The sequence below is a fragment of the Trematosphaeria pertusa genome (assembly GCF_010094035.1).
Source record: "Trematosphaeria pertusa strain CBS 122368 unplaced genomic scaffold BU26scaffold_3, whole genome shotgun sequence".
Taxonomy (NCBI): Eukaryota; Fungi; Ascomycota; class Dothideomycetes; order Pleosporales; family Trematosphaeriaceae; genus Trematosphaeria; species Trematosphaeria pertusa.
The window spans coordinates 729,011-755,975 of NW_022987214.1; the positions used below are offsets into that span (position 1 = coordinate 729,011).

Consider the following 26,965-nt stretch of genomic DNA (forward strand, 5'->3'; position numbering starts at 1 on the left):
TTTCGACCCTGCCTCCCAAGTTGCAGCTCAACAGCTACCACAGATCAAGCTCGCATCGCCACTCCTCGTCCCCACGCCCATCCAACCCTGCACTAGCGCCATGCACTCCAGACTGCCCTGCATCAGGCCCGCATGACACCGGTCAACCACCGAAATATTGGACGCGTCAACCTCACCTGCTGCCTTCGTGTTACCTATCCACAGAACACAATACAGCCCCACGCCGACAAAGTGGCGAATGGACGTACGGGCCGGGTGTTCGCATACGGAGTGGAGTGGGGTGGAGAAAGACGGATGGGATGTCAGACGGTGCGTTTCAGACACAGCAGACCGGACCCAGTTTTGAAGAGCTTGTTGGTTAAGGTTATACGGACTGCGCTGGCTCAGGCTCTCACTTTAGCTTCAGCGAGAGCGCTCTTGATAGAGCTGTGGGTGCGCCTCGCATCGGCACAGCGGCAACAGGCCCAAGTTTGCCATAGATGGCATGGCATCATATGGTGCCACAACGCCCAATACCCAGCACTGCGGTACTACCTGCTTGATCGAACGATCTATGTGGCACAGAAAGTGTTTCTTGGGATCTTGCAGGCTGGTGGCGGATGTAAAGATGAACTCTCGCGGCGCACCACAGCCATCAGGCTGAATGAGTGGTGAAACGCATCACGAAGGTGGTTCCACTGCTGCGAATCCTCATGGATTCTATATGGTACGTAACTCAGACACGCACGAGCAAATTATGAAAGGGGAGCGGAGTCGCAAGCCGAGTGGGTAGTGTTATGCGTTTTCATTTTTGGGCTCTCGCCCGCGTGTCTGCTAACTTCGCCTGTACAAAGCCCCGTCTGTCTCGTATGCCGGACCAGACGAAGCGATGCCACCACCAATCGCAACCAACGCCTCGCGCTCTCATGGCTTCATGCATTAGAACACTAGCTTTCCCCCCCCCCAACACATATATTATCCAAATGCTTTGCGCAAAGAATGTGATATCGTAGAATCAGAAAGCATAAACAAGATATGAATGATGCTAAGAAAGGAAAATCTAGTTCAGGTAAGCCATGGCGGCGACAGCGCCGAAGATGAGCGCCAGCGGGCTCGAGCCGAGCATGCCAGCGGCATTGGTCTCCTGGGGCGGCGAGCCGCCGGAGGAAGTGGGTTCGCTGGTCGAGCCCGAGCCGGTGCTGGAGAGCGTAGCGCTGGCAATGGTGCTGTTGGAGCCTATGGTCGACGAGACGGAGGCAGAGGCAGAGGTCGCGGTCGTGATAAGAGTGGTGGTGGTCTCGACGGTGGTGCTTATCTCGGTGGAAGAGGCAGTCTCGGAGGCGGTGGCAGAGGGCGAGGCAGAGCCGGAGGAGCTGGGCTCGGCAGAACTGCCGGTGAGCGTGATCAGGTCGCTGTAGTTGGGGTCGGCGCCCTCCTGGTCGATCTCGAGCGCGTAGTCATTGGCGTTGGGGAGCGAGGCATCAACAGTCCACTCATAGGAACCGCCGGTCGCGGAATCTGTTGAGTCGCGTCAGTATATGCTATGGCGCGTTTTTGCTTGCCGCAATTGCGCGTGGTTAACGTACCGGTCAGAGTAGCGATGGTGTCAAGGTCGTTGGGGTCGCCCTGGCGCAGCTTGATGGTAGTGGGCGTGTCGTCAGCCGGGGTCCATTCGAGCGTGTACGTCTTGCCCGGCTCGATCGAGGTCGGGAAAGAGGTGAACTGGACAGCCATAGCGGCACTGATCAGGGCAGCGCCCGATAGAACGACGTCGAAGAAACGCATGTTGATGGTGGTGTTGATTAAGAGGTATTACAAGGTTATACAATTGGTATGTGAATATGAATTGGTCAACGAGTGTGGGAGCTGTACAGCTGCGAGGATGGTAGGAGGAAGGAGGAAGGAGAGACGGTGGTTAAGAGAGAAACGAAGAAGCGCCGGGGCGCAGCTGACTTTTACGAGAAGGCTGCCCGGCTGAAGGAAGCCAGAGCAACGGCAGGAATGCAAAATTGCTTGCTTACCCGAAAACAGCAAGGCTCTCGTCCCATGGTGGCTAATGAGGATGAAGCTCATGCTCTCCAATCGCCTACAGGACCAATGGCAACCCTGCTCCTTAACGAGCCCCGAGCCATTATTGCCTTCGCATGGCCCCCTTTTCCAACTCTTCGCCCTTGGTCGCCGCTCTCTTGGAAGCCGCCGCGCCCAGATGCAATTCACGCGTGAGCGCTTGGCCTGCAGCTCGCATCCCTGAAGCCAAACACCAACGGCTGCCGTGATCGCGCCGCCTTTGCAGCACCGCTAAGCCCCCTTCAGCGTAGCTCAACGCCGCCCAATACGCGGGGGAAATTCAGGGGCTGCGCCTGCAGCTGTTTCTCGCGTCGTTCGCGACATCGTTGGCGGCGCAGGAAAAGAATACTTGTGGAAAGATCAGCTGTGCCATGATGAAATGCATCTGTTTACGAGAAACAGGTCTCGCGATGATCCTCATGAACCCATCTCTTCAGTCAGCATTCCGGCGGTTTCCCGTTTCCCCCTAGCAACAACCAATTACATGCCTTCCTTATTGGGTAGGAAACTATTAATGCGAACGCCGCCGGATTGTCGACGAGCCGCCGCGATGCCGTCATCGGTCTTCTCTCCCGCAACGCCAATTACTATACCTTTTGCATCGCGGTGCAGCGATCTCGAAATAAGACGGGGATTTTGTGCCGGAGATGAAGTGGTTTGATCGATCGCTCCTTGGCAGCATCCCGGTGTGCGGTCGGTGGGAGACGGGAGACCGGTGCTTATTCTGGTTAGCGAGGCTGCAATTTCATTTCAGCGGGAGAACGGCAGGCTGCTTTGGCGGTGCGACGCGTCGCCGTGGCGTAAAGAGCCTCATGCGGCTTTTGACCAGGAGGAGAACGTGCTCGATCAAGGCGAAGTGGATGCAGGGAAATGAATTCGGAGCAGATGCGGGCGCGGTCATGAAATGGGGAAGGTCCGGCACAGCGACGGGCAGGCGCGATTTCATCACGTGCCAACAAGAATCACCATGCGAATTTCTCGAGGATTGCTGTTCCTAGAGTGCTTCAGGTATCGTTGAAGACGGGACCAGGTTTTGAGAATTGGTTGCTAGGCTCAGCGACTAGCTCGCAAGAAGTCAAACTGAACGCCAGAGAGATCAGTAGATACCCTCCGGTCACTACCCGAAACCAAACCAACTCCAGGATCTCATTGCCAGACCATCCAAATCAAGAGACCGCCAAAGACTCCATCCGACTGCTCAACTCCTTTCCTTACGTCCTTCAGATCCCAATGCAGACATGCCTTGTGGACAGCGATCATGCATACTCCTCTTCGTCCAGATCGGCCTCCTTTTTGACGGTATTGCCGAATGCGCTAGCGAAGACGTCGTCATTGAGATCGTTGTTGGGAGAATCATCCTCGGTAATCTTGGCCTTGCTCTTCTTCGCACGCGGCTTCGGGGTTGCCTTCGGCTTCTTGGGCGTAGCAGGTGGAGTCAGACCCTTATCCACGGCGTCTGCACCTATACATGTCCATGTTAGCAGTGAACCACTGAAGAGCGACAACCCAACACTCACCGCGCTTCTTGGAGGGTGCAACAGCGACGAATTGTTCTCCGCCTTCGACGCGCTCCTTGAGCTCTCGGGCCTTCTTAAGGACGGAACGGAACTGATGCTGGAAGGAAGACGCAGTCTTGTTTCCATCGAGGGCGCTCATCATGTCATACTGGCTGACGCTGATGCTGGTATTGCCAACCGCCATCAGGAGGACTGCGACCGTGTTCTCGGAGAACATCTTGCCTTCACCGGTGCCGTTGGCGTCGCTGGCTGACTTGCCCATGATGCTGATAGTGTGTTTGAATAAGCAGGCGAGATGTGCTTTAGAGGCTGATGGATACGAGGCAGAACGTGGTATCGCGATGAGGATGCGATGGTGGAAGTGTAGAGAAGAAAGGATGGTCGGATGGAGTGGGAGGCAGCTTTATATAGACGTCTGTGATGGGCGGCGGCTCGCTCCCCGCTTGCGGGGTGAGTGAAGATGGCGTCAGAGATAAGCAGCGGTGAAGACTGTCGGACGGTTGGCCGGGGAAGGTGAGTGTTGAGCTCGCTCTGGGGCCGCTTTGGTTTCGCTCTCGAGCTGGCCGGGGCCGCCTTAAAGCAGGTGAAACTCGCGCTTTGAGTGAGGCGGTGAGCGAGCGGAGCATCTGCAGGACCAGATTCCCCTTCACCATGTCGAGTTCTAGACTAAGACTTCCCTTACTGGAGCAAGGTATGGAGCCCGACGTATTGTCCGTCGAAGGTCTCCAGGTTAGGAGATACGCTTTCCACAACTAGACCTGTACCCAATCCCCCATCTCCATTAACAAGTGTGCCTGGCGCTTCACAGTTGCATCGGCACCATCCTTCGAACCGAATTTACTGACGAGTTCGGCTTCCACCTCTTCGTATTTCTTCTGCACGCTCCTTGAAAACGCGCTGTTTGGTCCATGGCTCGTCTTTGATGTTGTGGCGACGAAGTGGATGAGCATTGCCGCTATGACGGCCATATCGACCCCAGGCGCAATTTCACGGCCTTCACTAGCCAGGTACTGCGCTAACATCGCCATCTGCCATGTCTGAACCACACGGATCGGGTGATGGACTTGTGAGTAGAGCTTCGGTATGATGTGGCGGTTCCTCTTCGCACATTGAACCCATGCGAGGTCATAGTTACCCGCTGCGAGCATATTGACAATGAGGTCGTCGCGAAAGGCGGCGTACGGTTGACGGTATACAGGCCATAGGCCCGACTGGAAGCATAATCGCATGCCATCCTCAATCGTTGCGATTGCTTCTGCCGGATCGCACGCCCGTTGCTCTTGTTCGTACACTCTGAACGCCTCGCCTTGGAGTGCGGCAACCCTCTTCTCATCGATAGAACTTCCCACATAGTTCGCTGGATCACTTGCAGACTCAGCGCCCTTAATCATATCGTCAGCCACCTCTTTCCACTTGTCGGCGAGGTCCCTGGGATCGATGGCCCATTTGTCTTCTTGCTGAGAGGGCCCCTTGCGACATTTGCTGCACCTGCACGTGAAGAACCAGCGTTCTTTCAGCTCGGTCTGGCGCCGCGCGTAGGGAATCGTCGTGTCGATGTAGGAGATGTAGATCTCCTCGTCTTTCTTGATGTCTTTCAGAGCCCGGAGCTCGACCCCCGGTCCATCCATGACAACATACGCGTTCGGGTCGCATGAGTGGTTCAGGTAGCTCAGTACGGGGTCTATCATGATTCCGAGCGGATCGTACGTCGGCGTTACCAGCGTCAGAGAGTTGGAAAGTATCCTCGCATACATTCCAGCAACGAAGTCTTTGCTGAACGTGTCCTGGGTAAACGAGAACTGACTAGTGCCAAGGGCCATCAGCTCAATGCCACCGTACTTCCCGTTCCGCTTGAAATCATCGATATGCGTATCCAGCTCGCACAGCATCTCCCAGTCCCGATCTAGAATGAGCCCGTGTTTTCTCCTGACCAAGACGTCCATGCAAGCCAGGACAGCCTTCGGGATCTCCTTGTCGCTGACGGGCTTCAAGTTCTTGCACTCATGCTTGTGACCCCGATTCCAGGCTTCTTTCTGGCATGCTTTGCTGCAATATCGAAATCGCTTGCATCCCGCACAAGTCTGAACCTTTATCCCTTCTTTCACATATAGTCTTGATCCCAGTGACGATCCCTCCGTCCAGACGTAGCAATTGGCGCAGGTATCTTTCAGCCTCTCGGTATCTAAAGACCCGACGAGGGGACGCTTGAGGGCGGCGATGAGTTCTCCGCCCTTGAAGTCTGTTCCTGCGATGATGCCTTTGCCGATACGTTCGCCCTTCTCATTAACACAGGCTTCTGATGGAGCGAGATAGAAGGGCAATGATGTTGCGCCCGGTTGCGGGGCTTCTAGGGCCATGGTAGGGTGTTCTTATTTAAAGAGATGTACGAAGGGAAAGAGCCGTCAGTGCAGACGCGAGGTCAAGAACACCGCGCGTGGATTCGTCGTGAGACGTTGTGTTTCAAGGAGTGTCGCGAGAAAACGTGACCTCGGGACTATCGGACGCTAGTCACAACGCTAGCGTAACTCCGGTTAGCCTCCATCTCGACATCCTTGCCCAAAGCTTCTACGTCCGGACACTCCATTGTTGTTCGTCCTTACAACGCCTATACCCTCCTCTCCTTGTTAAAGCGCACTGGGAAATGGCGTCATCTTTGCGAAGGCAAATGAAGGAGGAGAGATGTTCCGTGTTGCGGTCTTCAATGCAGTGTGTCATCGAATATTCAATGCGGCCGTGGCTGCGTGACAGTATATGAGTACATTCACTCTGTCGAAATGAGTATAAGGAGCGTCGACTGACCCCAAGGCGTACCTCAAAGGAGCCTTTTTCTTCAAAAACCTCCCCTAGGGGCCCACCAACCCTGCATACTCCAAAACTCGGAAATTTCCTGCAACTACAGCACTTCTGAGGTTTTCTCACAACTGCCATCAATAACCAGTCAGCATGGCTCTAAAAGAGCTTCGAGCGTGGAAGTGCCATGGATGTAAGTGCGCTTCCGCCTCTCCCCATCAATCCATAGTGCCTATATGCTGATCGCATAGGCAACACCATATACGATCTCCACAACGACGGGCAAGAGAAGTGTGCGACGTCCAGCTGCAGCGCCTTCGGAGATTGCCACGCTATGATTCGATATTACCCGTGCAGATACTGCGACTATCTGACGGTGTATCAGGATCCCGGACTTTGGGGTTTGCCGAAGATTTGAGCGGTGGAAATACGGATCAGGCACTGAAAGTGTTCTGGATGACCCATGGCTATGCAATGTAAGGACGTTCCTTCTTACCATACTATCACCTTAAATATGCAATCCTTCGAGTAGGATCCTACATGTGCGAGCCGATGTGTTGCCTTCCCGGGGCCTTGGGAGCTGCATTGAGGACGGCTTAATTACATCTTCTCTAACCAATTGCTTTCCGCGTTACCTTGCGTTTCGCCCGCGAAGTTCCGTTCCTAAGGTCTTAGAACGACCTAGACACGCTCTGCTTCTCCAGCACCTCACACCCTCCCTTGCGTCCACAGCTTCAGTTCACTCAAACCCTCAAATGCATCCCGCCCCCATGCAACCCGCCCGTAATCAGTACATCAGTCGCCGTCGTCCAAGCCCCCGCCCCACTCAGCAGCCAAACCGCCACGCCCTTCAAGTCGCCCACCTGGCCCCTCCGTCCCAGAGGCGGCGCCTTCTCAAACACCTCCTTCATCTGCGGATTCGCCTCCGCCGCAGCGCGCCCCATCTCCGTCTCGATGAAGCCCGGCGAGATACTGTTCACGCGGATCTTGTACGGCGCGAGCTCAACGCCGAGATGCAGAGCGAGGGTTTTGACGGCGCCTTTGGACATACCGTACGAGGAGGTGTGCTCCGCGGGTGTGGTGGTGTGGGCGGTTTGGGAGGAAATGAGGAGGATGGAACCGCCGGAGGAGTTAGAGTTTGAGCGCATGTGGTGCGCAGCTAGTTGGGCGGTGAAGAAGGTGCCCATGACCTGGGGGTTGTTGGTAGGCTGACTGAGTGTGAAGGGAGAAGATGAGGCTCACGTTGATGTTAAGGATTCTCTGAACTTCATCCCAAGTTTGCTCGAGAAACGGCTTGTCGAGGGCGATGCCTGCTGCAGTGATGCTGATCTAGTAAGGATTTGCGGCTCTAGGGATGGAAGAACGGTTATCACTTACCAGGTATCTATATGCCCGAAGTCCTTCACCACCTTATCGAACGCTTCCTTCAAACTCTCCTGGTTAGTCACATCCGCCCTGCGGTCCCGTCGTTAGCCGCCATTTCCGCGAGCACTACTAGAACCCTTTCTCTCATTCGCAGGTGCGCGTACCTATAGTATCTCCACTTGACGCCAGTATCTTTCTCCATCTGCGCTAGATCCGCGCTCGGCTTCTCGGAAATATCAAGCAGCGCAACGTCACTGCCAAACTCGGCTACAGTCTGGGCCAAAGCAAATCCAATGCCTCTTGCACCTCCTGGAAGCTCATGTTAGCGTTGAGGGGAAGGTCTGGCGCCCCTTTCTTGAAGGAAGGGCAGACAACATACCAGTCACAACAGTGGTTTTGCCTTGCATGGAGAACATATCGTGCCCTGGCTTCTTCTGCTCGGATGAGGCCATGATCAAATGGATATAGAAGTGATACTAGTCAAATGTGAAGCTGAAGGCCAATGGTCGTTCTGGGACCGTGTATGAGTCGAAGGTTACAATCTACGCGATGCCGAAGCGTGCATATAGATATGCTCCATCTTAGTGCGGGGAAGCAACTCTTGATTTCTAATCCTAATCTGCACCTGGACCGATCATTCGCTTTCATGTGTGATTTATCGCAACATTCCCGAATATCTGCATGTCTGCGTGTTGTGGTGTGTAAAATCGTTCTGGAGGCATAATCTCGAGCGATCGACCAGCCAATCAGAGGTAGGGCGTCGGAAGCTAACGGCGAAAGGAAATCTTGCCGCAAGAGACAAATGTCAAGCAAGATCACGAAAGTGGTCTCATGATGTCTAGTGCGGAGTTTTGAACCGTGGCACGTGGGAGGGTGCTTCGGGCGCATTGTTGAGCTCGTTGTGTGGGTCAGGAAGTGAGGGGTACTCCGATTGGGTACCCCTTCTTCAAACTGCCCACGGAAAGCGAACATCACGGCCCCCAGACCATCTGTATATAAACCTGCCTGAGCCCTCTTTCAACCCTCACACCACCGCAGCAAGCCTCCACTAAAACATACTCGCACACAGTCCATGGTGTTCCTGGAGCTCTAAAATCTGGACTGGACCTCTACTATGGCACCACCTAAAAGCTGTGGCGACACATGCAATAATCTTCCTCTCCGGAGACAAAAGCCCTGAAACCCTTTGGCAATGGCTGATCTACACCATGATTGTATACAGCTTGATATGTGGCTTGGAATGGAGTCGTACTCTTCATCTAAATGGCTCCGCACATCGCCCCTCGGCCAAACACTGCAATCGAAAAGGAACCCCCGGTGCAACATGGAGTCGAGCTGCAATGGAGATAGAAATCGGAGTACAAGACTTTGATGGATGTAGCTACAGTGTGGCTAAGGACCGGGCCAGGGCCAACCTGGACTACAAGAAAGCCGACCTCCATTGGCCTCATCAAATGAACGGGCTCTTCCATCGGGCCATACTGGACGAGGGGCAAGAGATCCGACACATGTCGAAAGAGATCGGCACAAGCATCATCTGGATCGCAAGCACGCTGCCTAAAGCTCCAGGCTTAGGACCGGGTCGCAAACGCAAACCTTGGAACTCATTGCGCTCCTCGCGCGCGACACCACAGGCTCTAGCACGACCAAACCTGCCGTGCGCGGCAAAAATGTGCGGTTTTCCCTATCCCCACAGACTAGTTACCTCGTCATCAGGGTATACTCTCCCGCCGCTACGAGCCTGGCAGTTACCGGCGTGCCCCTAGATATGGAGCCCTACACCTTGCACAAAAACACGGCAAGGGTCATGAATGGCGAGCTTGACTACCTTTTCCGATACACGGCGTTGAAACGCAAACGCCGATCTGGGCAAATCAAATGCATACCTTGAATTCCCCGCTCTTAAACCAGCACGATGGTCTTCACATGTTGCTGGGGTCTAAAAGGCGCATAGACAGCGTCCATGGAAGGACCAGAAACAGAGAGGTAATTACAGTATGGAGCGCTCTTGGAAGCTGTACGTCATACACTCCATGACAGTCCCTGACTCGGAGGCAAAGTTGTGCGGCTCCTTCTACATGCGAGTTGAGATCAAAGCATCGACTCGAATTATGAGCGCTGCTTCCGAGAGGACAAAACATCCAGGACCACCGACATGCGCTGTGCGAGTCCAAACGCACTCTCCCGAGCTTATGGAGCGTCTGGCATCCGGAACTCCATACGTACTAAGGGCACAGAGCGCGATTCAGCGCTTAGGAATGCATATTAGCTGCGGTGCACCGCGCCAGCCCGCAACAGCTGCAATAGCCCACAGGCTGCGGAAAGCTGCCCCTAAAGGCCTTCAGTAGGTAAAACGTAAGATATGCTGGATGTAAATTGGATCAGTTTCCATTCCAAGACCCCTTCATATTCCTCACTCAAACCTCGCTTCTCCAACGTTTAAAAATGAGGGAAACAACCGCCTATGACCTCTGCGGGAGAGGAGCCACCAAAAGCCTAATACTTCACCCAATATGGCCTTTCCCTCGCTTCTTCGGAACCAGGCTGTGCGGGGGTCCAAAAAGGTACCTCGAGCGAAACATGTGGGAGCCACCAAAGGCTCAACAATTCGCTGGTATGACCTTTTTCTCGCTTCGGAACCAGGCTGCGAGGGTGTCTAAAGGGCGGCTCAGCCACATTGATGCGGGAGAGTTCTGTGAACGGTCGATTCGAAACGGAACGCGGGCGTGGGAGGTTGCGGGATGATGATAGCAGTGTTCAATGGTGATGATCCGCACCATGGTGGATTAACATGAGATAATCTGTCGAAACAATGAAGACGGAACGATTTTTCTACAGATATCTAAGAAGAAAACGGAAGGAAAGAACGGAGCATGAGGGCGTAAAAATATCTCGATTCAAACTCAATTCAAAACCTAGGAAAAGATGTAGCCAAAATCCGACATACGCGATCCAGAGGAAGAAACCTTACAACTGCACTAGCCGTGTCCCCTGTCTGTCCCACTAGAAGTACAGAAAGAAAGCCAGCAAAGGTTCCGCAAAACATTATGTGTTCTCGTCATCGACTAGTTGTCGCCGCATCGCTCGCTCCCCCGCGATCGTCCACGGCGCTGCCCGACGACCAGGTCCGGAGCTGCCAATGCTCCCCTGTCACCAACCCTACTCAAGTATCTTAAGCTCAGCAGCACTCCTCGGCACACTCGCAGCAATCAGCGCAGCACTCGCATCCCTCCTCGCAGACGAAACAGCAGCACAGCGCGGCCAAACTGTCCCCAAGTTAGCCCTCATCCACGTCCCGTCTGGCCTGATTGATGGATTGTGGACTCACCAAGCGCCCAAACACCCACGGTCCTTCTTCTGCTTCGGCGGCGGGCCCTGCTGGTACTGCATCTGCTGGCCCTGCGGCGGGCCGTAGTACATCTGCTGGCCTGGTGGCGGGCCGCCGTACTGCTGTGGAGGAGCGCCGTAGCTGCGTTGACGTCAGTGCATCTATCCACTCAAAAAAAAAGCGGGCAAACTCCAATCGTAGCTTCGGCACCGAAGGGAGAGGGATTGAGGGAGGAGAATGCGCACCTTTGCGGCGGGTACTGCGGGCCGCCTTGCTGGTAGTACTGGTTCGCCGACATACTGATGGTTATGCGCGGTTTGTAGGATGTAGATAGGAAGACGGGAGGTGTGGGTAGGTTGACGGGAGTGAGGTGTAGGAGGGAAGGAAGAAAGGCCGACCGAGGAGCAGCTTGCGACAAGACCTTGCTCTCCGTCAAGGGTAGCCTTCTCCGACTCGCTTGGTTCGCTGGGTGATCGATCGATCGGCGTGCGGCGGGGAGATAGCGAGCTACTGGATCGCGGCTTCCTTCGCGACAAAGATAAATGCCTACGCCTTCAATGGGGGGAACAGCAGTGAAGAAGCGAAAGAACAGCAAGGCCCGTCAGCAGGACACACTGGCTCTTAAACAGCTGCACTGCACGCATCACAGAGAAAAGCGGGGATGCCCTATTCTGAGGCACAATCCCCATGCACGCCCCCCTTCAGATGCCACATCATTGGCGCACATAAGCACCACGCCCAGCGCCTGCCCTCCCGGCTTAACCGCGCCGCGCACAGCGTATGACGAAAAGCTTGCACCCGCGCTGCACCCACACTCATCAGCTACACGACAATTCGCATCCTCGTGCGCCTCTCCCTAACCATTACTAGATGCGTGGCGGGATATCAAGATTGCGCGCTCCAGCCACAGGCGCTTCGTCATCGCGCCGCGCCATATGGATCAAGCGGCAACGCCTCCATGCCAAGCAGGCTAAGCCTTTGGCGAAAAAGCTTCGCCTTACCGCCTCAGGTCGGTTTCATGCCGAGACTTGTAGGGTGAATGGGCGTTTGACTGGGTGCGGACGTGCACCGTTCGCCGGAAATACTCATACTCTCATGCATTAAAAATATACTACAACATACTTCAAAAGTCCATTGATTCCTCATCCTGCATATGTTGTGCTGATGCAAACACCTCGCCTGTCCTCCTAATCTCATTACCCTCCTCTTCGCTACGGGAAGCGCCAAGCCAGACCAATAAATATACCACGAGAAGCGAACGAGGCCAAGAAGAGCGCCATGCAGAGGATAGTAATGCAGCGACGGAAAGCTTAATGCGTATGCCATGCATCCATGGCTAAACCCCTGAAAATAGAACTCCCATGTCGAAACTATATACAATGCGTATATAACAGCACGACGTGGAGGTGCGTGATCTTAGAAGCCGAATGGGTTATGGGGCGCTGTACAGCTGTCAGTAATTGGTTCAGGAAGATTAGCGAGAGGATATACGCACTAGCTTTGGCAAGGTTAGCCCTCCCCGTCGGCTGCGGCGTCAGCTTCTTCGCCGGCTGCACTCCAAACCTGATAGGAGGTGCTGGCCCCGTCTTCTGCGGTACCAAGGGTTGAGCTGTTGGCATCGACGGCATTGGAGGCATTGGTGGCATAGGCGGTGGACTTTGCGTCTGACCGAAGCTGGTCGGCTGCGCCTGGAGGGCAGGAGGCAAGAAACGGTTGACGCCCGTGGCCTGCGGGTTAAGCGGCGGCGGAGAGAAGGTTTGGAAACCCGTAGGTTGCATCTGCATAGGCTGCAATGGGCCATTCTGCTGGAAGCCTTGCTGGAATCCCGGCTGGAAATTCTGCTGCATCCCGGGCTGGAAGCCGGTCGGCTGCGGTTGCATCATAGGAGCGAAGCCTGTCTGTTGTGGCTGTTGTGGCGGCGGGGACATCGCGTTGAAGCCCGTCGGTTGAGGCATCATGCCATTCTGTTGGAACTGGAATTGAGGGTTTTGCTGGCCCTGGAACTGCGGGTTCTGTTGGGGGTAACCCGTCATCTGCTGCTGCATTCGCTGCATGTTGAGATCTTGTAAGCTCTGACCGGGAGGCGAAACCTGCGTGTGCATGTTCGGATTGTAGCCTGTAAGTTGAGGCTGCAAGGGCGGAGGTGGGCCGAAAGCGCTCTGTTGCGGGTTCTGGGGTGCTGAAGAAGCACGCTGTGGTGGAGGAGCAATGAGGCCTCCTTGCCCCGTTTGCTGAGGCGCTGTTGGTCGGACCCGTGGTGGAGCGAGCTGCTGGGGCGCCATAGCCTTGACCGCTGCTACTTGATCGAATAGTGACTGAGTAGCACCCTGAGGTTGTGCTGGCTGCGCAGGAGGCTGAGATGCCGCTGGCACTGGCGCTGGCGCTGGAGGGGTCGGTTGCGCCTGTACCTCAGGCTTAAGAGCAGGCATATCCAAAAGAGACAGTTCACCCATTGAGCCTGTGAGAGCGGGTGGTTGCGGGGCTGGTGCAGGCGCAGGCGCAGGAGCTGAAGTTGAAGGCATTGAGGTAGCCGGGGCTGGCTGTCTTGAAGGCTTGACCTCCCAAGCATTGTCGTCAAATCCTTCAACTTTCTTTTCCGGCGTAGGAGCAGATGTTAACGGAGTTGGTGTCGAATCTGCAGGCTTCTTGACTGCCTCGTCGGTCTTCTGCTCGAACGCCTTCGCATCCACGACGTCGTTCGTCTGGACAGGAGGAGCAGGCCGTCCTTTTCGAGTGTTATTCCTCAAGGCACCGCCTGGTCCAGAGAAGAGGCCACCACTACTACCTTCCTCGCCGTTTTCGATTACGGAGGCGCCACCAAAGCTAACGCTGCGTTTCTCGCGTTCGGCACGCCCGTACTTGGCGTCCAGGTGCTTCATCACGCGGAGGATATCGCCTTCTTTAAGACCGAGCGTCCGCAGCAGCTTCTCAGAAATGTCCGGCATGTTCTCTTCACCCATTTGGTCTCTGGTGAAAGCCTGCGCATATCGTTCGCAGATCTGCGGATTGACTCCACACTGGAGGAAGAAGTCGAACCAGTCGTATTGAGGCTTCGACTCGACAGTTATTCCTGACGCGGATCGGGTGGCCTGGTCCTTGTCCTTGGCGCGCTGTGTGCTCTTCCGCTTGATCTCTGAGAGTGGCTTGTCATCGTCCAGTGAAATTCCAGTGGCACGCTCGACGTATTCCAGATCTTCGACAGACATTTTCGGCACAGGAACGGCAATCTTAACACCATTGACTTTGTGGAGATGGATCTTCCCGTCTTTGACCGTCAGGAACTCAGCCTCGACCTTGAATGAGCCGGAGCGGTCGGTCCATGTTCGTACTTTGACAGGATCTAGGAATAAAGTCAATAAAGCTCAGCTTCGTCATGGATATGCTTGGAGGAAAACTGACTCGGTTTTGAGGACTTGGAGTCTTTCGCAGTACTTTCGCGCTTGCTTCTCTGTGAAGTACGAGGATGGTCAACGTTTGCTTGCAAGAGGCTAGAATGCCTCGCAGGCAGTTGAAGGCCAGGTCCTACCTGATCAGCCTTGACGTCGCTCTCACGTTTTCTAGCCTTCGACATTTGGCGAGCAAGCTCCTCTTCCTCCAGCCTGTTTTGTTCCACCACCGATCGTCCAGCATTAGTCCCGGAGCGAGCGAGCGTAGCGGCGGCGGAGGAGATCGGCACGGTTTCTGTGACTTCGACGTAGTTAGCCGGCACCACACCCTCCTTGCCGTTCTTCAGTCTTCGGACTTTCCACCACTCATCGCTGGCAGAGTCGTCGAGAACCAGAATCTCGTCGCCGAGGCCGACCGTCACCTCGTCGTCGCCTTGTGCCATGAAATCGAACAGCATTACGCCTTTCTTTTGCACATTCGAATGTCCAGAGCCGGCAGCCAGCACCTCTCGCAGGCCAGCGCCCTTTGCGGCCCCAGACAGTTCTCCAAGCGCCGAGATGATTTCGGTCGCTGTGTCCTTGGCCCCGCAGTGGAAGTCGACGCTTTTACTGGGCCGCTTAAGCTCCATGAACACATGCTTCCCTTCCTGAGAGTAGTATTCCAGCTTATCCGCGCTCCACTCCTGCTGCGGTCCGTCGCGCGACTTCTCCGGCGCAATCATGATCATGCCCTTGGGAATGTTGATGCCCAACGTGATCGGCATTTTCTTGTTCTTCCCCGGTTGCGTCAGGTATTCATAGATGTTGTACAAGTGGTATCCTGAGCCGGAAAGTGGCGTTGGAGGCGGTTCGTCGCGGCGATCATATTGGTCGAAAGTGACACTCCGAGGGGGTGGAGATCTGACCGGAGGTGACTCGGGAGAGCGCGGAGAGGCATATTGCGTGGGCGGCGGCGAGATTGTCTGGGACGGTGGTCTCTGCGGGAGACGAGGGGGCGGTGCTTCTTCGTCGGACTCTTCCGGCGTGAACTGCACCCGGCGCGTCGGGGCGCTGACGTGGGGTGGAGGAGAAATGGCCGACCGTGGAGCCGCGGTTTGCTCAGACTTCTTCTGAAGGATGCCCGCGAGTGCCGCAGCTGGACTCTGGTGTACTGGACTATCCGGTGTCGGGGGCTGCTGCTCGTCGTCTGAGTCGGGCGCGGCAGCTGGAGCAGGAGGCCTGGGAGGGAGTCCCGGAGATGCTATCGGCTCAGCAGCAACACCCTCTTTGAGGTCGATGTAGTTTGCCGGAGCAAAGCCATAGTCGCCGTCGACCCCCACCAGTGTCCAGTCCGGGTCTGTGGTGTCGTAGACGTCGAGGGTTGCGTCTTCCTTGAAGGAGAGCTCTTCGTCGGTCTGGCGCGTGTAGTCGTAGAGGGCTCTGGCTTTGGAGATGGGTGCCGCCTATGTGAGCTCGTCAGCAGCTGCAATGTATGATCCGGTATATCCATCTCAAATGTGCCGTCCATTCCTAGTATGCCATGCCTCATCCTCGCATGGGCTGAGGCACATGCAGGGGCGGCGACCTGCAGCTTACCTCTTCGACGTAATTGTTCGGGATCAATCCCTCGGGCTCCTCCTCTTCATCATCCGAGCCCTTCTTCTTTGCTTTCCACCAGTCGTCCTCGGTCGACTTCTCCAGCACCATCAGCAGGTCGCCCTCTGCCAAGGCGAGCTCGTTGTCGCCCTGCGGAGCATAGTCGTAGACGGCGCGGTATATGCCCAAGAACACCATCGTGGTGGTTGGAGGCGCGGCACTCCCTGGGGCCACGTTATATCGAGCGAGGGAGAGCCGGTGTTACGAGTGACGCGGGAGTGTAATGATATGCATAAGCTAGGCGGAGGCAACGGGGGCTGTTGCTGTACGTCGAGGGGCTGGCAGGGAGAGAGCGGGCTGTCCCCAACCGACCAGCTGCGGGAGGTCCCTCCGTTCGAGGATGCGGCAGTGAAGGCGCTTTCGCGGGGTGGATTAAAGTGTGGAGCTCTGGATGCGTGGCCGCTGCAATGGCCTGCGAGGTGAGACAGATGCTGTGCGTCGCTCGAAGCTGAGGCGCAAGCACGAGCCACCGTCGCATCGGGCAAGGTGCATCTGCCAGCCTGGCGACGTCAACGGTGGAGCGTGCCTGCAGCTCACCAACACTAAATTCCATGCGGGCATGCTTCTTCCATCACTATTCGTTGCGGGCGGCTCAAAATTGCATCTCGCTCAACTGCTTTCTCCATGCCGTACCCACGCTTCGGCAGCAGCCGCACGGGAGAGCCAATGTCCGCTGTCTTCCTCGACTATTCATGTCGAATTCGAACATGCATTTCATGAAGACTCGAGCATACGTTCAGTCGCTGATTTAGAGGCCCATATATCATATTTCAGAGGTCGCTATAGCTCTACTTGAGTAGCGAGTCGCACTCGCCAGACCTCATCGTTTCCAGCTCGGCCTTGTCTCGGCGATACCGAATGGTTTCATTCATCTCGGCGAGTATTCTCATCTTGCCTATCAAAAGGCCTACTTCTCAGTAAGTGAACCGGAACCCCTCCGTCCCCTCAATGACCTGCCGCCCCATCCTCTGCCGCTGGTTCGCCATGTAAAAGTACACGGTGAACGCAGCGATGCACCCAATAATCATGATATGCGACCCAATCGACACCCATATCGCCGTCATATATCTCGGCGCCTCTTGCTGTCTGAAGATAAAGCTTCCTGCGATGCCGCCCGCTCCATTACACGCGGTAATGGCCGCTGCAGTAAAGACCCTCTTCCACTGACCCACGATATTGTTCGCTTGATATGTCGCCATGCCCGCCCAGTTGGCCACGTATGCGCCTGTCGCTAGATACGTACCCACGTATCGCACAGTGACTTGATTGCTGAAGCCAAGCATGCAGAAGCCGGCGATGAGACAGAGCGAGTTAAAGGTGATGATAGGACCGCGCAGCTGGTATTTGTCGCCGATGAGGGAGGACAGGATGGCTGGAATGACGGCGTAGTAGTACGGTGGCGCGGAGAGCAGAATGGCGTCATTGGTCGAGAAGCCCATGCCGCCTTGCAGGATGATGGGGAGAAAGTACGAGAGCGCTGTCGAAACCAGGTTCTGCAGGAAATAGAGCGTGCAGAAGCCGTAGACTTTGGGGTCGGTGGCGTGAATGAGGACTTTCTTCCATGCGAAAGGCTCAACTTCGACATCTCCCCGGTCCTTCTCGATTCGACTGGCAGCGATTTGCGTTTCCTCTTCGGAGAGAAACATGAAGCTCTGGTGAGCATTCTCAGGAAAATCCACCATCCACCAGAAGGTTACGATGCCGATGAAGGCTGTTATAGTACCCTGGACAATGAACATCCATTGCCAACCCTTCAGTCCAGACCTCCCGTCCAGCTGGTTCAGTCCGAAGTTGACAATGCCTCCAGTTGCTAGCACGGTGACTTCGCCGCTCTGAAGGAGAGCAAACCGAAGCTGCTGCTCTTTTCTCGTATACCTGTAATGTGGGGATACAATTAGCAAATGGCTCGCAATGATGTGCGTGCCCTGAGGATACGTACCAGGTCGATACGAGGTACGTTAGCCCCGGATACACCCCACTCATAGCGATACCCAGTAACACTCTTAGCGCGATCATCTGCCTCCACGTCGTCACAAAAGCCGTGCATAGCGTAATGATGCCAAAGGAGACAGTGATCAACGAGAACCAGATCCTGGGGCCAAACGTCCGGACCGCAATGGTTGACGGCAGCTGGAAAGCGATAGACGCAATAGTAAATATAAAAATCGACACAGAGTATCGATTCCCTTGATCTAGATGCAGATCCGACAGCATCGACGTCACCGAAGCGCTCGAAATCACGCCGCTATCGAGCAAATTCAGACTGCACAGGATCCCCGCGATACTGCACAGTCGGAAATCCACCTTTAACCGTATTCGGCGCTCCAAAGCTTCCTTATCTTCATTTCTCGCTTCTTCCTGCTCTTCCTCTACGCCATTCTGAACGTCCACAGCTAGCTCTTCTGACTCCTGCGTCGGCGGGCTTTTCGGCATCGTGGAAACGGTGTGAGAGGGGTCATGGCAGCGCAGAGGAGCGGAGGGAAACTTATCTTTGCTGCAGTGTAGCGGGCCAGGCGGGATCTGGACAGGGTCCGCACTCTATGCTTGCAGATCGTTGCTTTGCCGAGGTGCGATTCCGGGGAGGCTGCTGACTAAGGAGCACGATTGTGGAGATGCTCGGGCTTCGAGGACGCTATCATCATGAATGTGCAGCCATGGTTACAACGAGACTGTGGGTATGGCGATTCCTTTGATTGCATGTGGTGAAATGGTGTTACATGGCTTGAAGGTCTTGAACGCACTCCGTTGTAGTCTTCTTGCGTAACGATCAGTGGCCAAGTTTCTTGAAGTGTCGAGAGAATATCATGATGCTTCGGCCAGATTGGTAACTTGACTTTTGTTCATCTATTAACGCCTTTCGATATCGATCACAAAGCATGTGGATTTTGGTGGTGCTTGATGCGTCCTCGTTTAGCGCCGCCGCGTGCACGGCCCAGGATATTTCAGGAACGAACAATGGCCATCATGAGATGAGCTCGAACCGCCTGCTGAGCCGCATTCCGTGCCTCACAATGACTCTGAAATACGTGTGCTCTCTTCAGCTTGAGGCAGGCCATGTCAGCCTGCCTTGTCCTTTCGTTTTCCATGTTCCTTTGCGCACAATTCTCCCTGTGTGCACGCTGTATGTACGATGGGCACCCTCGAACGCATCGATAGCTTGACCTGGGTAACGGGTGCCGCTCTTTTTACGGCTCAAGTATCTTCCCTCCTCCTCTCTCGCGCCACCGAAGGATACACCGCGGTATACGCAGAGCTAGTCTGCTGGATGCTAGTTAGAGCCGTCTTCCATGCTGTTCATCCTCACAGCAACGGTAGATGGAATGACAGCGATGTCTTTGCCAGATCGTCGACACTGCTACCATGGGTAGCCGCTGCTTCTATCTCCATCACCACGCTATCTTCCTCGATCGAAGATACTGCCTGGATAATAGTGAGCGTTTTCCTTCTCTCAATCGTATGATGGCGCTAACGGACATATTCCGCAGCCAGCAGTTACCCCTGTATTGGTTGCTCTCCGTCATACCGCAGTCCTCCCTAGCCTCAACCAGTCGTATCCCGAATGCCTAAGATCAATACCCTGCCAGGCCTTTGTTGGAGCGGTATGTGTCTTGGGTCTCGCCATTCCACATGAGCATACCAAGCTGCCCTTCGTTTTGCTAGCCTTACTTGGTTTAGTCGGGCTCTATGCCTCTCTTATCCGTATGTTCGAGCGGAATATCAGCTACTTCGACGGCCCCGCACGGTTGGCATTGTCTGATATAGTACGGTCTATCGCATCCCGCACGATCGCTATACTTGCGATAGCAGCTATCACCCTTATGTGCATCCTATGGCCAGGATCCAATCCATACATTCTCCAAGTATTGGTGGCCGGTGGTTTGAAAGCCGCACATTGGGTTGCGGTTTTCTGGCTCGTAAGGTTACCCAAACCCGAAGTTTCCCTGTCTCTCCTTGCTCACTTACATAGACTCGAGAAGTCCCTTGGGAAACCGCTACAACCATTTGGACCTGCGCTGCTGCCACCTACGGCTCTCTCGACCCAAATACCTATACCTTGCTACCTCGACTGCTCGAAGCACTCAATCTACTGGTGGTTCGCTCGATAGCGGTGTACCAGACGTCTGGCTTGTTGCGAAAGACGAGCCGCGGCCGATTTATATTATACCTCTTCGCTATATGGCCCTGTCTTTCTCTCATTGACCACACAACTCTAAGCGGGCCAATTGGTCTTTTACCAGGAGTGATTTGGGCGCCAAAAGGCCCTCAACCCAGCCCACGACATCCAATTGAAGAGCTCATCCTCAAGGCTCAAGCCGATTTCGCAGTCCTCGTCGACGGTCAGTCAAAGACGCTTGACGCCGCAGAAACGGAGTATCGTCGACGGTATTCGCGCGACCCGCCGCCAGGATTCGACAAATGGTACGCCTACGCTCAATCCAAGCAGTCAGTCTTGATCGATGACTTCGACACGATCAACGAAGATCTGAAGCCGTTTTGGAAGATTTCTCCTCAATGGCTGCTCGAGAGCATAGACTACGTTACCAGTTTTGAGCATTTAGCCCTCCGAAAATGCGGGTTCACCGATGGAGTATACCATGGATAAGGTGGCGGTTGGATCGTCGACGACCTCGGCAAGCTACTAGGAGAGGTAGCTCGAGATATCCCCGATGTCGAATTCGCCTTTGACGTGGTGGACGAGCCAAGAGTAGTAATCACCCAGCAAATGCTCGATGCCGGCGGCGTGTCGAAGCCAGAGTTCCAGGACGTGAAGCACAAATCCATCTGGGAACGAATCACAGGTCCGTGCCAAGGCAAACCTTCGAAGACCTACCAACCCACCGTCTATGATCACGGCATACCGTTCGTCCAGGACTGGTACGAAGCGAAAGACGTTTGCCAGCATCCCGAGTTCGACCTGATGCATGGTTTCTTCTCCTCGCCTGAGACCTGTATGCTCACCGACGCGCCCATGCCCGTCCTATCGCAGGCCGCCCCGACCTCTTTCGGCGATATCATGTACCCAAGTCCCTGGTACACCGAGAAGCAGGAACAGGGAAACTACAATGACGAGGAGGATCCTCCATGGGAGCAAAAAGCCAATACCCTTAATTGGGCAGGCAGCACCACGGGTAGCCACAGCACAAACGGCAGCTGGAACTACTCCCACCGGCAACGCTTCGTCAAGCTGGTCCAGACCCTGAACGAGACCAGCCACAAGTACCTGAGAGAGGTGAAGCCTGGAGCATGGCAGAGCTACGAAGCGACAGAAGACCATAGCGGCTTGTTCGACGTCAGACTTACCGCTGTCATCCAATGCGACGACCAAGACTGCGCCGAGCAGAAAGACTTCTTCGCCCTTGGCGAGAAACAAGAGCGCAGCCAGCAGTTCCATTCGCGCTTCATTTTTGACACCGATGGCAACAGCTTCAGCGGGCGGTACTACACGCTTCTCCAGTCACGCAGTGTCGTCCTCAAGCAGACGGTGTTGAGGGAGTGGCATGATGAGCGGCTTATACCTTGGGTGCATTACATTCCTGTCAGCCTGTCTATGGAGGAGTTGCCGGAAATTATGAGATACATGACCAGCAGTGAGCAGGGAAGGAGGCGAGCAAAGGAGATTGCTGATGCGGGTCGGGAGTGGCATGGGAAAGTGTTAAGGAGGGAGGACTTCACTGTCTATCTCTATCGGCTGATGCTGGAGCTGGCGAGGATCATGGATCCGCATAGGCAGGTGGAATGAGAAGAGATTGGACGAGAAAGCTACGGACTACGATTCAGGGAGCAAGCACCTCGTTCTCCTCCCGGACATGGGCTTCATTCAAGTATCCAGCCTGCTCAAGGCGCCATTGGAGGTGCGAGGGGATGTGGGCGAAGGCTGGATGCTGGCATCATTCCGGCTTCGATGGCTCGACAAAGTGCTCACAGGGCCTGTCGGTGATTGGCTAAACAGGGCTCGGGTTGCCATCGGAGGACAATAGGTACAAGCAGAACGTTTCCACGCATCGCGCTCCGCGGAGATCCACGTACTCGCTCTCCGTCGCAACGATATCCTTAGATCGTAATAGACTATTCAGTGTCCAACACTATCTGCCTTACCATCCGCGCCCTACTCCCCCCCTCCAGCCTCATAATCCCATCCATCCCCCTCCTCCCCCATCCAAGCGCTCTCCAGCAATCCAAACGCCGACTTCCTCTCCCCAGGCCGCCACCGCAAACAGCCATACAAAAAGGCCACAACAAGCCTCTTCCCCTCCTCATTCGGGATGCGCAGCCTCTGCTCCAAGCCAGCCCACTCCACATACCCGCCGACCCAGAACCCTATGCAACCAAACGTCAGCTTTTCACTCGCTACAAGAAAGAAAGAAAGGGGGGTGGGTATAACGCACCTCGCTCATCAAACCCCACCGCCCTTCCCATCACCTTCCCGGCGAACAAGTCCCGAGGCGGCATCCCCAGCACTTCAATAACTTCCCGCAAATGCCGCGCCGCCATCCAACAACCCAGCGCGTCGTCCACGCCCCTGAACAGCAGCTCACCGCTCAGCAAATTGTACACCACGCATCCGAGATTCCAAATGTCGATTTTGCAGTCCCAGCCCAGTTTGAGAATGACCTCGGGCGCCTGGTACTGCAGCGGCTGGACGCGCGCGTCGGCGCTGAAGGTCTGCTCGCCGTACCGCGCGAGGCCGAAGTCCGAGAGGATGGGGACGCCGAAGTGGTTCTCCCAGGCCAGCGGACGGGATTGGTAGACGGTGTAGGGCAGGTCTGGGATGTGTTTGCGGGCGCTGGGCCTGAGGGATTCGGCTTTTGAAAAGGCGTGCAGGGGAGAGGGGGAGGTGAGGCGGAACATGATGTTTCCGTCCTGCAGATCTGTGCAGTTGGTCAGTTAGTCAGTTTGTCTCTGGAAATGAGAAGATCGGGCCTCCAGCTGGCGTAGGGAAGAGGTGAGCTTGACTTACCGGTATGTACAATGCCGCTCTCGTGCAGAAAGTCCAACGCAAGCAGCACGTTCCGCACTACCCATCGTACCATCTCCACCGGCACCCTGCAATCCACATACCCCTTGCGCAGGTCCCTCAGCGACATAGCCAGCGGCGCGTGCACGAGGCCGTAGTACACACTTCCGTCCAAAGTTAATTCGAACGACGCGAGCATGCTGCGAACGAGGCCTGCCCCCGGATGCGAAGACTGCACCGATTTTATGTATTCGTATATCCTCGCTTCCCTGCTTCCCTGGACGCTATTCTGGCGGCCGACTTTGACCACAACATACGGCTTGTCTGTTTCTCTGCGAATACATACATCAGCAAGCTCATTGAATAGATAGGAGCAAATGGTATGCATACCCGAAGTCCCTACAGAGCCATATCGTAGAGTTCGCGCCAAAGCCTAGTTTTCCCACTACTCGATAGCGGTCGTTGAGGAGGCCACCAATGTGCACGGGGTAGAAGCGCTTTTCGCGAAAGTACTTGGAGCCTTCTTCTTCGAAGGCGGAATCCGAAGTGATGATGCGTGGCGGGCGGGGGAAGAAGCGGCAGATGATGGGTATTTTGGACGCGAGCTGGAGGCCGCAGGTTTTCAACCGCGTGGTTCGGTCGGCCATGGCGGGTTGGGAAGTGGGTTTAGTTGCGGGCGCGGAGATCGGAAAATCCTGCGGCGAAGCATCGTGGGAAGGATAGAGAGGAAATTTCGAGAGACCATATTGGTGTTGCTGCTTTGGAGCCTGGGAGATTTGGCCTGAGAAGGTGTGGTGGTGACCGCGCTGCAGTGAAAGGTTTTCATCTTTTTCAAGGCACGAAGACCCGCCGAAGCACTTTCGATTCTTCATCCCCGGGCGCAGCGATAGCTAGTCTCGAGCCCAAGACCAGATTAGTTCTCAATGCTTCAAGCTCTTCATCCTGCTGTGCACACACCTCCATATGCCCCTCCACTCTCTTTTACCAGGCGCCTTCGCCTTCACCACTATTAGGACAACGACATTCTCCTTCCAACTCAGACTATTTCTGCTTGCTGTAACCTTAAGGGTGCATGCGCGAGCACATCGATATCTGAAAGGCGCTAGAATACTGGGAGAGGAAAGGGGCTTGAGACATGTGAGAAGAAACTCTTACTCACACGTCGTTCATTTATGGACAATGCTCTTGTCGAAGCCTACTATGCTAGAGATCTTGCAGTGACTGCATTAGTAACTCGCATCGCACGTTTCTATCGGGGTACTTTTCAGTGTAGCGCAGCGGAAAGGTGCAAGCTAGCGCAAGCATCCTCTTGGTGCGTACAGAAAAAAGCAGTCCTCAGATGCCACCGTAAGGATAGCCGGGTGCGATGTAGCGCCGCTTAGTAAGCTACAACGCTCAGCCAACAATGCTTGAGACTTTGTGGACTGGCCCCGACCAATACATGTCCCACCTAGGTCCCTTCCTACAAGCAGGCGCGTTTCACAGAAAGTGCCTGTTCACATCAGCCGAGGCCCACGTCGCCGACCGCTCACCTCGCTTAGCGCAATACAGCGAAACGTCCTGTACAAACTTGTTCGACCCCGCCTTTGGTTAATACAGCAGATATAGCGTCGTATACCCATGATCAATATGAATATAGGTCTTCCCTGCTTTCATCAAGCCAGCATGTCGTATGTAAGAGTTTGGTAAGAGTAAGACATCTAGACACAGGTAGGCCAGTCTTACCTGCGTACCTGGGTAGTAAGCTGCATCTTGACGAGCGTTTCACCTTCCTACTAGGCCTTTCGTACTCCGGTCAAGCAGCACGGTCGCAGAAATGACGCGCTTAGGTGATATCGGGGTGGTATCGATAAGATGGCTCGCCGCTGTCATCGCGGAAGCGGCTCGGCTCCCGACGGACTCGCGGCGTGTGGTGTGAAGAGTCTATTTTCACCTCCGTGGGGAATTCTTCGGAAGACCTGCTGAAGCAGAGCGCATGAACCGTCGGACATATTTCCATCAAGGTTTGATATTTTACATCAGGTTCGTATTACTAGTTAAACGGTGCATGAGTGCATAAGAAGCCGAATGTGAAGCTTCTTCGGGACACCGGAGATGCAAAGCGTGCCGGATGTGGTGTTGCACAAATGCATAACTGAGAGAGGAAGGCGACATTGGAGTATCCACAGTAGGAGGATTATCCTTTGCTTTGTATCCCGGCTCACAAGATTAATCGATCGGCCGGGAGAAGAAATATGGTGTGGTACTCGGTACGTGCCCACCACGGCACACAGTTGGGTCGGATGGGCAAGTGAGATATAGCATCATATGCAAATCACAGGGAAGTGGTCCTTCTGTGCGCGGACGCTGCTCGCCATACTCACTACCGTGTCGCAACGGACCGCGGCGTGGTTGTAGCTTTTAAAATAGAGCGATCTTGAACCTTAGCGACAGGCATCCGTCCCGGCGAGAGGTGTTCTCGCGTGCCGGCACGAGACGGACGCGGTGGCGGCGAGAGCGTGTGGAGTGTCGGGACCGGACCGGGGAGGGGAACGGGAGGAGTGAGGGGGCTGCAGGTCAGCGGAAGATGTAACCTTATTTGATTAATGCGATGAGCAATTGAAATTGATACGCTGCGATATAGGCCGCTTGACAGTTTTAGCCGGCCTGCGTCCTTGTACACTGGTACTTGGGATAGTTTTGCATGGTAGGGCAGATCATGTGATGCGGCAGAGAGCGAGGCATTTCTGTCGTGGAATGAAATGCTGTTACGCAGCAGGAGGAAGACCGGGGTCTCCCACAGCTTTTCGTGAGGAGCGTAGGGGTTCATGTCGGAGCCTTCGGCGACTCCGATGCAGTACCATTTCTCTTCGAAGCTGCCCGGGATGATAGACGTTGACATGTCGGCAGTTTGGATCCGGGAGTCGAGGCGTTTTCGGGTAATATGGCTCTTCTTGTGAGGAAGGAAACATTCGAAGCGAAAACAACACGAGCGAGAATTAAGCCGCAATCGTCTGGCAACGTCACCTGAAGTCGTGTAGGCGCCTACACGCAAGGAATGCCGTATTCTTTGGGCGACGCGCAGTGCAGGTCATGCACAAAAGCATGTACGATTAGATTTTGCTTTTCAGGCGTCCGGAGAGGACAGCAGGCTGGGGTAATGCGCCGACGCTCTCCACGCTGCTTGCTAAGCTGTGTGACCTTCACGAGCGGCCGAACCAGCTCGCTGGGAGGATGAACGGCATAGAGGCGGTGGAAAGCGAAATGAGGCGGCATGAGCGTGACTTGTTGGGCAGCATGCAGAAAAGCGCAGAGAAATTCAGGTGGCTGGTCGCGCGAAGATTTTGACATGATGGCCTCCACATGAGACGGAGCTGAGGAGTGCGCGATACTGTGGGGACAGGCGATGTTGAGCGAGGATTCATGATCTGCAACCAAGGCCGGCGCCTCACCCTCTCGCCCATGGGTTGGAGACTGGACAGGGCGATTCTGTGCATGAGGATCAGACGCTTTGACGTGGTGGCTCGCGGTCGCGGTGCATGGATAGAGCGCTGACGTCGTAGCTCGTCTGAGACGGGGCCGAGACAGCAGCTGGGCCAATCGACGATGGCGCGGCGGACGGCGGTGGTCGAGAGCAGGCGACGAGAGAGGCACCGCGTCGAGACGGCGAGGTGCATGGCGGCAGGGCGAGCGTTGGGCTCTGTCACCAGGAAAGGCGGGAGGGTGGCTACATGGCAATATTTCGAGGTGTATAACGCATGGGCTGTGCGAGTGTGATGGCGGGAAGCAGCAGCGTTCGGCCCCCAGCGCTTCGCGGCGAGAAAGTTTGCTGTCTCTGCGAACGCGAGGGCGATGGCGATGGCGACGGCGATGGCTGATGACGCGCCGGCGAGGGCGTTTCGGAAACAGGGCAGAAGTTTGGAGTGTGCGGGAGGTGCGCGCTACCCGTCCGCGAGCCAGGCCA

General features: G+C 55.2%; 10 protein-coding genes across 10 annotated transcripts; 3 read left to right on the forward strand and 7 right to left on the reverse strand.

Annotated features, from left to right (window-relative positions):
• Nucleotides 1–1,039: 1,039 nt before the first annotated feature.
• Nucleotides 1,040–1,764, reverse strand: BU26DRAFT_501256 (uncharacterized protein; the record flags this gene model as incomplete). Its single annotated transcript, XM_033826556.1, has 2 exons — nt 1,040–1,497; nt 1,566–1,764. 2 exons carry the CDS (start codon nt 1,762–1,764, stop codon nt 1,040–1,042), a joined length of 657 nt encoding a protein of 218 aa, XP_033687991.1.
• A 427-nt stretch (nt 1,765–2,191) lies between these two features.
• On the reverse strand, nt 2,192–3,825 carry BU26DRAFT_587719 (uncharacterized protein; the record flags this gene model as incomplete). Its single annotated transcript, XM_033834697.1, has 3 exons — nt 2,192–2,770; nt 3,313–3,508; nt 3,564–3,825. 3 exons carry the CDS (start codon nt 3,823–3,825, stop codon nt 2,527–2,529), a joined length of 702 nt encoding a protein of 233 aa, XP_033687992.1. The 3' UTR covers nt 2,192–2,526.
• Nucleotides 3,826–4,315: 490 nt separating this feature from the next.
• Nucleotides 4,316–5,920, reverse strand: BU26DRAFT_418276 (SET domain-containing protein; the record flags this gene model as incomplete). Its single annotated transcript, XM_033823244.1, has 2 exons — nt 4,316–5,626; nt 5,669–5,920. 2 exons carry the CDS (start codon nt 5,918–5,920, stop codon nt 4,316–4,318), a joined length of 1,563 nt encoding a protein of 520 aa, XP_033687993.1.
• A 238-nt stretch (nt 5,921–6,158) lies between these two features.
• On the forward strand, nt 6,159–6,871 carry BU26DRAFT_601197 (uncharacterized protein). Its single transcript, XM_033835250.1, has 3 exons — nt 6,159–6,318; nt 6,382–6,546; nt 6,605–6,871. Coding segments are annotated over exons 2-3 (231 nt in total). The 5' UTR covers nt 6,159–6,318; nt 6,382–6,544; the 3' UTR covers nt 6,834–6,871.
• A 41-nt stretch (nt 6,872–6,912) lies between these two features.
• Nucleotides 6,913–8,667, reverse strand: BU26DRAFT_547600 (putative short-chain dehydrogenase). The gene is made up of 5 exons (XM_033831893.1): nt 8,098–8,667; nt 7,883–8,027; nt 7,731–7,808; nt 7,596–7,677; nt 6,913–7,543 (listed from the first exon to the last, which is right to left on the reverse strand). Exons 1-5 carry the CDS (start codon nt 8,168–8,170, stop codon nt 7,097–7,099), a joined length of 825 nt encoding a protein of 274 aa, XP_033687995.1. The 5' UTR covers nt 8,171–8,667; the 3' UTR covers nt 6,913–7,096.
• Nucleotides 8,668–8,926: 259 nt separating this feature from the next.
• Nucleotides 8,927–9,484, forward strand: BU26DRAFT_501260 (uncharacterized protein; the record flags this gene model as incomplete). The annotated part of the gene is made up of 1 exon (XM_033826557.1): nt 8,927–9,484. The coding sequence occupies one exon, from the start codon at nt 8,927–8,929 to the stop codon at nt 9,482–9,484; it is 558 nt and encodes a 185-aa protein (XP_033687996.1).
• A 1,562-nt stretch (nt 9,485–11,046) lies between these two features.
• On the reverse strand, nt 11,047–11,596 carry BU26DRAFT_601199 (uncharacterized protein; the record flags this gene model as incomplete). The annotated part of the gene is made up of 2 exons (XM_033835251.1): nt 11,047–11,187; nt 11,292–11,596. Coding segments are annotated over 2 exons (446 nt in total), but the record flags the coding sequence as incomplete, so codon positions are not given.
• Nucleotides 11,597–12,121: 525 nt separating this feature from the next.
• BU26DRAFT_476842 (uncharacterized protein) lies at nt 12,122–18,948 on the reverse strand. Its single transcript, XM_033825585.1, has 7 exons — nt 18,007–18,948; nt 17,106–17,942; nt 16,008–16,227; nt 14,573–15,874; nt 14,446–14,494; nt 12,542–14,386; nt 12,122–12,488 (listed from the first exon to the last, which is right to left on the reverse strand). The coding sequence occupies exons 1-7, from the start codon at nt 18,498–18,500 to the stop codon at nt 12,463–12,465; spliced, it is 4,773 nt and encodes a 1,590-aa protein (XP_033687998.1). The 5' UTR covers nt 18,501–18,948; the 3' UTR covers nt 12,122–12,462.
• A 249-nt stretch (nt 18,949–19,197) lies between these two features.
• Nucleotides 19,198–21,807, forward strand: BU26DRAFT_560342 (glycosyltransferase family 90 protein; the record flags this gene model as incomplete). The annotated part of the gene is made up of 4 exons (XM_033832792.1): nt 19,198–19,497; nt 19,553–19,981; nt 20,035–20,611; nt 20,672–21,807. 4 exons carry the CDS (start codon nt 19,198–19,200, stop codon nt 21,805–21,807), a joined length of 2,442 nt encoding a protein of 813 aa, XP_033687999.1.
• Nucleotides 21,808–22,415: 608 nt separating this feature from the next.
• BU26DRAFT_420409 (kinase-like protein) lies at nt 22,416–23,669 on the reverse strand (the record flags this gene model as incomplete). The annotated part of the gene is made up of 3 exons (XM_033823358.1): nt 22,416–22,936; nt 23,026–23,346; nt 23,426–23,669. 3 exons carry the CDS (start codon nt 23,667–23,669, stop codon nt 22,416–22,418), a joined length of 1,086 nt encoding a protein of 361 aa, XP_033688000.1.
• Nucleotides 23,670–26,965: the final 3,296 nt, after the last annotated feature.

Coding starts and splice junctions, on each gene's coding strand:
- BU26DRAFT_476842 (XM_033825585.1), bottom strand. CDS start 18,500: ATGCCGAAAAGCCCGCCGACGCAGGAGTCAGAAGAGCTAGCTGTGGAC. Junction 16,228..17,105: donor GCGATATGGGTGTCGATTGG/GTCGCATATCAT, acceptor GGCCCCAGGGAG/TGCCGCGCCTCCAACCACCA. Junction 15,875..16,007: donor CGAACAATTACGTCGAAGAG/GTAAGCTGCAGG, acceptor GAGCTCACATAG/GCGGCACCCATCTCCAAAGC.
- BU26DRAFT_547600 (XM_033831893.1), bottom strand. CDS start 8,170: ATGGCCTCATCCGAGCAGAAGAAGCCAGGGCACGATATGTTCTCCATG. Junction 8,028..8,097: donor CAAAACCACTGTTGTGACTG/GTATGTTGTCTG, acceptor ATGAGCTTCCAG/GAGGTGCAAGAGGCATTGGA. Junction 7,678..7,730: donor TTCGGGCATATAGATACCTG/GTAAGTGATAAC, acceptor TTACTAGATCAG/CATCACTGCAGCAGGCATCG.